This window comes from Cygnus atratus, chromosome 31 (assembly GCF_013377495.2).
Source record: "Cygnus atratus isolate AKBS03 ecotype Queensland, Australia chromosome 31, CAtr_DNAZoo_HiC_assembly, whole genome shotgun sequence".
NCBI lineage: Eukaryota > Metazoa > Chordata > Aves > Anseriformes > Anatidae > Cygnus > Cygnus atratus.
Window position 1 is genome coordinate 746,705 of NC_066392.1, and position 11,020 is coordinate 757,724.

Genomic DNA, 11,020 nt, shown 5'->3' on the forward strand with positions numbered 1-11,020 from the left:
TTGGGAACATAAACCTCACAGGAGGCATACAGGATGAGGAGCTTGCTTTGCTTTTCGAAAATCGCTGCATATTTTCCTGTTGTTTGGTTTGAAGTAAGGAGAAACCCTTCTGTGCCTGTGTGCATCCAGGTCTCTAAGGAAAGCAGGAGGGAGCTGGTGCAAAGGAGCTGTAACATCCAGCTGCAGACTTCTGTGCCGAAGTCTGGTGGAAGGAAAAGTGATGCAAGCGCCAAAGAGAGAAATGTCAGGGCTGGGGTTGTGAGGAGCAAGGTTCTCCATGCAGTGTCAGACCTCAAGAGTCTGCTTTTCCTCCCTATGCAGGTCTCCAAAGGAGACACCCTGGATCAATATCAGTTAGAGAATAATGCTCCAAACGGAAATTCAACTAAACGCATCCTTTAAGAAGAGAAAAGATATTTTTCAGGTGCTTCTTGAAATCTTCCTCCTCAACTACACCATGAAAGCTCTCCAATTAGCTGCACAAATCTTGAAGACTTGAAGAAAATTATGGGAGAGGTATGTCTGCTTAGGACATTCTGCATTTTAATGAGTTCCATGGTGTATTTTGGTGCTCAGTCTATGAAGCTCAGGTACTGAGAGGAGAATGATGTAACCGCTTCAGAAGGTAAAGTCAGAAGGAAAAGTTGCAGTGACTTGGAGTATTAATGGGCCCCAGGGAGGGCTATTACTAACAAAGCCTCCCCAGGGACTTGTTAGGGCAGATAATTGGAGGCCATGATTGCAGACAGGCAAAGCGCTGTGCTGAGAAAAGTCTTGGTTGGTTTTGGTGAAGCAGAAGGGCCAAGGCCTGACCCCAGCCACTGGGAGGGGAGATCCTGCACCCCCACGTCTCGCTCAGGGCTCTTCTTGGGGTCTGTAGGATGTGGTGGGCAGTGTGGTGCCGCGAGAAGAACTTCCTTATGACACCTCCCCACTCCTGCACAGGGTATCAAGGAAGGAAAGAGGCTCCATTGCAATGACTATATCTCGTCTCCTCAGAAGCTCTAGCCAAAGGGACAAAAACGTTAGGGCTGTTGGGGCCTTCCCTTCTTGCCAGCACCCTCTGCCTTCTCCTCTGCAAGCTTTCCTCTGCTGTCCCACACTTTGCCCTATTTCATTGAAGGCTGCAGACACCCATCTCTGTCCACCACCTTGCTCTCATCCCGGCATTTCCATCATTTCACCAGTGTCTCATTAACCCTCACCAGCTTTTCCTTGAAACACAAAGCTCGGGTCTGATCTTTGAGTGACCTCTGTAACCACAGCACGACCCTTTGAGGGACATTTCTTCCTCCTCATGGCCAGTGCCAACCTTCCAAGGTGCACTTTTTGGCAGTTTTTTCTCTCCTGCTCTTTCCTACTAGCAAAGAAAGCTCCTTCAGGGTGGAAACCACTCCTCAAGTAGGCATCCCAACCCATCAGGCTCCTTGCGGCCTGTCAGCCAAGCAGACACAAGTCACCTCACCAGCATCTCCCAAGCCCTGGGCCTGCTGCTGGCCTTGCAGCTTCTTGGCTAGACACAGCCAAGCCTTGTGCCTCGTGCTGTCCAGTGCTGGACTCAAGCAGAAGGGACAGGACAACCCCTATGCTGGCCTTCTTTCTGTCTGGGTCCTCCTGGGTATGTAGGCAGAAGGGATCCCACAGTCAGCATGCCAAGCAGGGGCCTTCTGCTGGCCTAGCAGGGCCACTGGCACATGTCAGCCCCAAAGTGCCGATCCCAGGGAGAAGCCAAGGGTGACGTGCCACCTACAGACAGAAGGGACCTCACAGTCCCTTTCCGTGACACGTTCCTGCTGCTGCCCTATCAGCTGCAGAGACAGAAGTGACCTCACAGTCACTGCCCCAGCCACATTCCTCCTGCTGGGGCAGGACATCCTGAGGTAGAGCTGACCTCTCTCTAGCCCCCTCGGTACCTGTTTTTCACTTTCTGGATTAGAGATTAAGCAAAGTTTTATTGGGAGTGTTTGGTGTTCTGCTTGTGGTGTCAGGTCTGTGGTTAAGGTAGGGACAAGTTCTGTGGTTAAGGGTTTTGTTTAGGTCTCCCAAGAAGTACAGGGTTAAATAGAGCATTGTAATGCTAGTGTTAAGGGAAGGCATTAGGGTTAGCAAGAGAGAAAATGGATTCCTTTCAGAGTGTTGGAGTAGCATTTCGGTTTAGGGATTAAAATTCCTGGTTCAAGTGAGGTAAGGGCCATACGTGACTGTTTTAAGTCAGTGTTACCACAGCATCTACATTACATGAACCCTCTTAGTCTATGGAATCATAAATTTCTGCTGGCCAAGCTCTTCTTCCCACCCCAAAATCTCACATCTCTCTTGTCCAGGCTGCTCCTGACCTCCCCATATCTTATTGGGATCAGCTTTCTGATGACATTCTTGATCCCAGAGTATCTGTCTCACCTCTGTTGGCTACTCTAGTCTTGAGAAGGAAGTAGCATTGTTGTCAGGAGGGAAAAGGACACAAAGGTCTTTGGGATCATCCTCCACAATGGTTCCATCAGCTCTGCAGCTCCACAGAACTGCGCTTCCTACCTCCAAGTTCTGTTTCCAGAATGGCTTCTATGGTCCAGGGTTCCTTTTTCCAGGCCCTCATGCATGGTTTTGTTTCGGATGTGTAGGGATGGGATAAGGAAATCCAAGGCATGGATGGAACTGAGCTTATCAAGTGAAGCAATGAATAACAGGAAGAGATTCTACAGATACATTGCTCAGAAAAGAAAGGCCAGGGAGAGTGTACCCCCTCTGATGGATGACAAGGGTGAACTGGTAATGACAGCCATGGAGAAGGCTGAGGGACTCAACAACGTCTTCTCCTCAGTCTTCACTGCCAGTCAGGCTTCCCAAGTCTTTCATTTCCCTGAACCCACAGATGGAGGCTGGGGGTCAAAGTCCCACCTGCTGTAAGTGAAGAGCAGGTTCGAGACCACCTGATGAAAGTAAACATGTACAAGTCTATGGGGCCTGATGACTTGCATCCCAGGGTCCTGAGGGAACTGGCTGATGTAGTTGCCAAGGCTCTCTCCATCATATTTGAGGAGTCCTGGCAGTCAGGTTAAGTCCCTAGTGACTGGGAAAAGGGAAACATCACTCCCATTTTTGATTAAGGGTAGAAAGGAGGACCCAGGGAACTACAGAACGGTGAACCTCATCTCTGTGCCTGGCAAGACCATGGAAAAGATCCCCTGGAATCAATGTCAAGGCACATGCAAGAGAAAGAGGTGATCCAAGACAGCCAGCATGGCTTCACCAAAGGGTAAATGGTGCCTGACCAATCTGGTGGCTTTCTACAATGGAGTGACCACATCAGACGACAAGGGAAGACCGACCGATGTCATCTACTTGGAATTGTGTTATCACAGTCCGCCATGATATCCTGGTCTCCAAATTCAAGAGATACGCATTTGATGGGTGGACCATCAAATGTGGAGTGGATGGAGTGGATAAGGAGTTGGCTTGAAGGTCACACGCAGAGAGTGATGGTCAAGGGCTCTATGTCCAAGTGGAGGGTGGTGATGAGTGGTGTCCCTCAGGGGTCTATCCTGAGACCGGTACTCTTTAATATCTTTATCAATGACAGGGACAGTGGGGTCGAGTGCACCCTCAGCAAGTATGCAGATGACACCAAGCTGAGAGGTGGAGTTGATGCAACAGAGGAAGGGATGCCATCCAAAGGGTCCTGGACAAGCTTGAAATCTGGGCCCCTGTGAACCTAATGAGTTTCAACAAGTCCAAGTGCAAGGTGCTGCACCTGGGCCGGGGAAATCCCAGACATGGGGATAGGCTGGGAGAAGAACTCATTGAGAGCAGCCCTGCAGAGAAGGACTTGGGGGTTCTGCTGCATGAAAAGCTCAACATGAGCCAGCAGTGCACTTGTAGCCCTGAAGGCCAAGTGCATCCTGGGCTGCATCAAGAGAGGAGTGGCCAGCAGGTGGAGGCAGGTGATTGTCCCCCTCTGCTCTGCCCTTGTGAGGCCCCACTTGGAGTCCTGCGTCCAGGTCTGGAGTCCCCAGCACAAGAAGGATGTGGGCTGTTAGAGTAGGTCCAAAGGAGGGCCACAAAGATGATCAAGGGGCTGGAGCACCTCTCTTATGAAGAAAGGCTGAGAGAGCTGGGGCTGTTCAGCCTACCAGAAGAGAAGGCTCCAGGGTTACCTCATCGCAACCTTTCAGTACTTGAAGGGGTCTTATAAAGTGGATGGAGAAGGACTCTTTACTCAGGTAGCTAATGATTGGGCAAGGGGAAGTGGTTTTAAATTAAAAGGGGAGACTCAGATTACAGGTCAGAAGGAAATTTTTCACTCAGGATAATGAGGCATTGGAACAGGTTTTCCACAGAGGTATTGGATGCCCCATCCCTGCAGGTCTTCAAGAGCAAGTTAGATGAAGTCCTGAGCAACCATGATCTACTGGGAGGTGTCACTGCCCATGGTAGGGGGGTTGGAACTAGATGATCTTTCAGGTCCTTTCCAGCCCAGGCCATTCTGTGACTCTATGACTGGTTAAAAATAATTTTAAAACTTGGTGTGCAGGAGGACAAGAATAACATTATTTCTATCAATATTAAATGTTGTTAAAATATTAATAAAAATATACTTAAAGAAATCATTCTCTCAGTTTCCCAAATAACCAGGTAGTCCTGTTAGGATTATTTCTAATATTACACTTTGATAATAAGTATAATGACAAAAATGATATGATGATAATCACAGTAATGAAGTCATTACTGATGATGAAGAAGCATGTATAGAAATATTTTCCTCACTGCATCCCTGAGCTCCTGGTTCCTCATGCTGTAGATGAGGGGGTTCACTGCTGGAGGCACCACCGAGTACAGAACTGCCACCACCAGGTCCCTTGATGGGGAAGAGATGGACGGGGGCTTCAGGTAGGCAAACAAGTCAGTGTTAACAGTCATAGAGACCACTGCCAGGTGAGGGAGGCACGTGGAAAAGGCTTTGTGCCGGCCCTGCTCAGAGGGCATCCTCAGCACCACCCTGAGGATCTGAATATAGGAGAAAACAATGAAAACAAATCAAACAAGTAATAAAGAAACACTAAACACAAGGATGTGAGCTTCCATGAGGAAGGCATCTGAGCAGGAGAGCTTGAGGATCTGGGGGATTTCACAGAAGAACTGGTCCACAGCATTGCCTTGGCAGAGGGGCAGGGAAAATGTACTGGCCATGTGCAGGACAGCATTGAGAAAGCCACTGCCCCGGGCAGCTGCTGCCATCTGGGCACAAGCTCTGCTGCCCAGAAGGAGGAGGGCCTGGGCACCACGAGAGATGCCATACGAGAGTGGTGCTGCTCACCACGTACCAGGCCAGCTTCCTACAGAGCTGCCTTACGAGGAGCATGGCCATCAAAAAGATCTGACTTAACTTACTTAGCTCAGATTCAGTGAGCTACAACATGGACAAGGGTCTAGAGCCAGCAGAAAAAGAGATACAAGTCTGGGAGATGCTAGGATACCCTGGTACGGAGAGGACCAAGGACATTGGCAAGGCTGAGAGTCCCAACAGGACCCAGGTCTTTGTGTCCATGGCTCTGGCTGTTGTCTCTGCCACTGAGGCCTAGGAGGAGACAGCTTATCGGTAAAGCACCAGGGCCTCATTGCCTCCTCGCCCCCACCCATGAACCAGGCAGGGCTCGGACCATTCTCCTGCACTTCCCCATGCACATCCCCATCTCCTCCTGCCCCGGGAAGAGCCCTGAGCAGTGTGTGAAGGGAAAGGATCTCCCTTCCCAGGGGCTGGGGGTCAAGGCCTGGCCCTTGTGCTTGGTGAAACACATCCAGTTTTCTACACACCTTCACACTGCCTTTGTCTCCTTGTCCTCAGTGCCTCCAATGCTCTGCTCTAAGGAGCTCCAAGGGAGGCTGTGTCAGTGCTGGCCCTCAGGGGGACACTGCAGGAAACTTGCCTCTGACTTGGACTTCTGGAGAGATGTCTTCAATTGTCTCTCAGTGCCTGAGGTTCGTGGGCTCCTCCCCAAAGCCCCCCAAGGGGGGACTCCAATGCCTTGGTCTGGGCGTCTGGTGCTGAGCTGGGCCGGGCTCCTGGGACAGAGAGAGCTCCTGGCAAGAGGGCCGTGGTGCAGAGAGACAGCTCTGCCCAGGAGCAGCTCCTCTGCACAGCGCAGCAGGGCTGGGGGCATTGACCGCAGCTGGCACGGGGAGAGGAGACAAGGAGAGAGGGCTTGGAGGCACTTGGCAGTGGGAGGATGCTGAGAGCTGCCTGCAGGAGAAATCTGCACAGCCCTTGACAAGGGAAGTCTCTGGCTGCAGGGCCATGCAGCTGCACGTCCTGGAAGGGTCTCCTGCTGGGTCTTGTTTCTGGGAGGGCATTGGGCAATGCAGTAGGCTTTGAGCGTCCTGCTGGGTTGCACTGCGAGGTGAGGAAGTCTGGCGGAAGCCCCTTGGATTGCTCTAAGCCAGGTGCCTTTGGTCAGCCCAGAACACCCTGCACTGCGTCGCCATGCCGGGCTCTCTGCCAGCTGCCCCGCAGCTCCTGCAGCCATGGAAGGAAGAGAAGCTCCCATGCTCCGTCTGGCTTGCTGTGGCCCTTCTTCCTCAGCAGAATTCTCCTGTTTCTTCTCCGGGAAAAACCTGTATGAGATGATAGTGCAGCTCAGAGAGGGGCGACACAAGGCAGCTGAGAACAGGACTGATGGACAGAAGTGCTCTTCTCAGTCTTCACTAATGGACACTCCCATCAAATATCAGCAGGAGTGTACAGGAAATGTGAGGGCGTTCAACCATCCAATACCAATCCTAAGCATTACAGGGGCTACTGGGATAAAATAAAGCAAACAAAATCCCTACAGCTCAGCTCTGTGTTCAGATGACTTGTTTGCAACAACCGACAAGTCGAATGGAGTTGAGTTTCCCCCATGTTCCTGCTTCCCTCCTCCTGCACAGCAGGAAGGACTCCTCTGGAGCCCACAGCAGCCCCTGCTCCCAGTGCCACTCTCAGCCAGCACCAGCCGCAGCTCAAGCAGGAGAGCTGCAGAAAGGTTCTCCTGCAGAGAGAGAGGTTTGGACTGGGGGTGCTCGAAGGCTTGCAATAGGTTTTCCTTAGAGAAGTCTGTTCTAACCTTTTTCTGCCTTATCCTCTTCAACAGGCAACTGTGTCCAATGTCAGCAAATGCCCAACAGCAGCTCTGTGAGCGAGTTCCTCCTGCTGCCATTCGCAGACACGCGGGAGCTGCAGCTCCTGCACTTCGGGCTCTTCCTGGGCATCTACCTGGCTGCCCTCCTGGGCAACGGCCTCATCCTCACCACCGTAGCCTGCCACCACCGCCTCCACACCCCCATGGACTTCTTCCTCCTCAACCTCGCCCTCCTCGACCTGGGCTGCATCTCCACCACTCTGCCCAAAGCCATGGCCAATGCCCTCTGGGACACCAGGGCCATCTCCTATCAAGGGTGTGCCACACAGGTCTTTTTCTTTCTCTTCTTTATAGCAGCAGAATATTCTGTTCTTACTCTCATGGCCTATGACCGCTACGTTGCCATCTGCAAGTCCCTGCACTACGGGAGCCTCGTGGGCAGCAGAGCTTGTGCCCAGATGGCAGCAGCTGCCTGGGGCAGTGGCTTTCTCAATGCTGTCCTGCACACGGCCACTACATTTTCCCTGCCCCTCTGCCAAGGCAATGCTGTGGACCAGTTCTTCTGTGAAATCCCCCAGATCCTCAAGCTCTCCTGCTCAGATGCTTACCTCAGGGAAGTTGGGGCACTTGCGTTTAGTGTTTCTTTAGTCTTTGGTTGTTTTGTCTTCATTGCGCTGTCCTATATGCAGATCTTCAGGGCAGTGCTGAGGATGCCCTCTGAGCAGGGCCAGCACAAAGCCTTTTCCACCTGCCTCCCTCACCTGGCCGTGGTCTCCCTGTTTGTCAGTACTGGCATGTTTGCCTACCTGAAGCCCCCCTCCATCTCTTCCCCATCCCTGGACCTGGTGGTGGCAGTTCTGTACTCTGTGGTTCCTGCTGCCATGAACCCCCTCATCTACAGCATGAGAAACAAGGAGCTCAAGCATGCATTGAGGAAACGCTTTGGATACATTTCTTCATCATTAATAATGGGCGCAAAGTCCTAACAGAACTCTTTTTTTTTTTTTTTTTTTTTCTTAATAAGTTTTAGAACCGTCTTACTTTACTTTTATACTCTTTTCTGAACCTTGTGATTTTCATTCAGAAATGATCTACTTAGTATCCTATGTGTTTATCATTCTATTTTATTTTTGAACCATGTATCTCATGTACTTATGGAAGTGGGCTTCCCGTTTAGATAAAGACAAAAAAGAGACGAGCAGAAATTCATTGGTCTCAGCTTCCATCCCTTCCCATCCTTTCTGGAGCTGGGGGAGCAGCCCCAGCACGCAGGAGGGGCTCAGGGCCCAGAGCCGGGCTGCCACAGGGAGGAGCAGCCCCGCTGGCCCTCGGGGCTGCCCCTCACTGCCCGCTGGGCTCTGCCTCTCTGCTGCCTTCGGGTCGGGGCTGCTGCTTCCCTGGAGCCATGGCCATGGCCAGCAGCAGGACGTGGCCTTTTCAGTGCTGCTCTCTTCTGGCTTCCACATTGTGCTTCTTGTATTTGGATAAGCCCTGAGATCTCCTGTATGTTGGTGACAGTCCTGTTATCTCTACATCCGCATCTCTTCAATATCTCTGCACGCCTCTTGCAAACTTGGTTTCAGGAATACACCCAAGGAGCTGCTTCCTGAACAGACCTCTTGCTTTTCTGGGCCTCACAATGGATCAGAACCCCCGAGTGGTCAGTGAAGGACCAAGGGCTGCACTGGGAGCTGCCTTCTTGCTTGCCTATGGCCCAGCAAACAGTAACTGGCCTTGTCTGGCCTGGGAGTGTCCCAGTGGTGCTGGGTCTGATGGCAAATGGCATCCTGGAGAGGAATCTGGAGCTGCTCTGTGCCTGGGCCAGGCCTCTTGTGCTGGCCTGGGGAGCGGGGCTGGCCCAGCGGGGCAAAGGCACTCTGGGCTGGGGATCTCCCAGGCAGGAGACCAGGGCTCCTGCAGCTTCACGGCCCTCCATCTCCTGAGCCATGGCTGGCCCCAGCCCGGGGGCTGCTGGGGACGCCCAGAGCCGCCTTTGTCCCAGCAGCTGCGGTGCCTTGCGAGGGGCTGGGGCTGTGGTGGCCGTGCCCAGAGCCCTGCAGCAGCCTGCGGTGGGCACTGCCCTGGGGCCAGCCCAGCCTGGGCTGCTGGGCTGGGGAGAGGTCAGGGAGATGGGGAGAGCTGGGCAGGGGCTGGGCTGGGCTGGGCAGTGCCCGGCAGAGGGCACCAGCAGCGTCAGGGAGCGGTGGCAGCATGCAGGGGAGGGCTCCCAGCAGGGCTTGGTGCTGCAGAGCCAGGGCTGGGGAAGGGAGCCCAGAGCTGCAGGGGCAGGGGACAGGAGGCCGCTGTGGGCCCTTGCTGGCCTGGGCAGAGCAGGAAGGGGGCCCAGGGCATTCGTCCCCTCACCGCAGCCTGCCAAAAGCTGCACGGCGCTCACAGAGCGTCCAGGGCCAGGCTCTGCCCTGTGGTGTGCAGGGAGAGGGCAAAGCCTCTCTGAAAAAGAGGCTGAAACTGAAAAAGGATCCTCCGCTGCCCCGTGGTGTGACACGGCCAGGGTGGGACAGGTTACCTTTATTTGATGTAGTTCTTGTGTAATTTGCATTGGTGATGGCACAAAAAGACATCTCCTTCACCAGTGATGTACATCCTTCTTCATGTTAGGACACAACTCAACATCCTTCACTCTGCTTTATCTCATGGATGAACTGGATTAGGTCTCCTTGATTAGTCTGAGGCACAATGCAGTGCTTTTTGCCTTCTGCTACTCCAGCACAATATGTGTGACTTTCCCTTACTCTGCGCATTGACCTGACGGGTCATTTCACACTTTTCACTTTCAGATCCCTAGTTGGAAGGGGATGATTCCCCAGACTGGGGCAAGCAGATGGATTCTGCCTCAGCCATTTGAAGCATGCTATACTTGAGTTTTTCAGCCTGAGTTTGCTAGATGACCCAGGAAGATGACCCAGGAAGGTAAATGGATGTTCAAGTGTCTAGTAGAACTAAGGGAGAGTATCATGGGTTTCCAATGGCCATTTCAAATCTAGGTCAACCCCAGGAACCCACTGGAGAAGAGGTTTGTCTTTGAAGGGGTTTTCTGTGCTGGGCTGGGCTGCAGTTACAGGGATAAAGACCACTGCTGGCAGTGGAGGTGCCCTGGGAACTCCATCTATCTCCACCTGAATCCCTCAAGGGGCTCCGGTCTCCTGCAGGTCCTTTCTGAAAGCTGACAGTCCATGGAAGTACCTCAAATACAAAGGGGTCTCTGGTGGTTTTCCCTGGTTGCTTATGCTCAGACAGCAAAGCTCTGCCTGAATACCCAGAAATTTTTTTAAGTCCTTAACTAATAAAGCATCTACTCATCAGCTCAAATGATTCAGTCCCTTCCGTTAAATGTCTCACGTGAATGATAATTTCTACCATGAAGAAATGAGAATGTCCTTGATCTATATTCAGCACAGGAGAAGAAATACTGGTGTTCACCTGTACTTGCATTGTCATCACTTTGTCTATCATGGTGTCCTCCCTCATCTTCCAGGCTCAAAACCTGACTTGATTACACAGACCCTGCAGAATGTCCCCTTTCCAGCTGCCTGTCTGGACCCATGCACTTCCCATGGTTCTCCTGCTTTGCCCTCCCCTTACTCTTTGATCATTCAGATCGCTCTCACCAACCCAGTTGCTGCTTTGAGTTTCAGTGAGTTCCAGCTCGCCCATCTCTCAGCAGTCTGTCTAATGGTTTCCTTAGCAAGAAACTCATCGTTTATCATTGAATTCGCATGATGAGGATTAATATTAACACAATTATTTTAAATTTCCTATTAATCAGTGTAAAATACATCATGTACTGTCATCCTTTTGGGAAGGTAAACATCACTGGAGGCAAAAAAAATGAGGAACTTGAACTTTTTTTTTTTTTTTTGAAAATTGCAGCATGATTTCCTGCTGTTTGT

At 51.8% G+C, this 11,020-nt stretch overlaps 1 protein-coding gene across 1 annotated transcript; it reads left to right on the forward strand.

Moving 5' to 3' along the window:
* Nucleotides 1-7,144: 7,144 nt before the first annotated feature.
* LOC118261385 (olfactory receptor 14C36-like) lies at nucleotides 7,145-8,095 on the forward strand. The gene has a single exon (XM_035572208.1). The coding sequence runs from the start codon at nucleotides 7,145-7,147 to the stop codon at nucleotides 8,093-8,095; it is 951 nt and encodes a 316-aa protein (XP_035428101.1).
* Nucleotides 8,096-11,020: the final 2,925 nt, after the last annotated feature.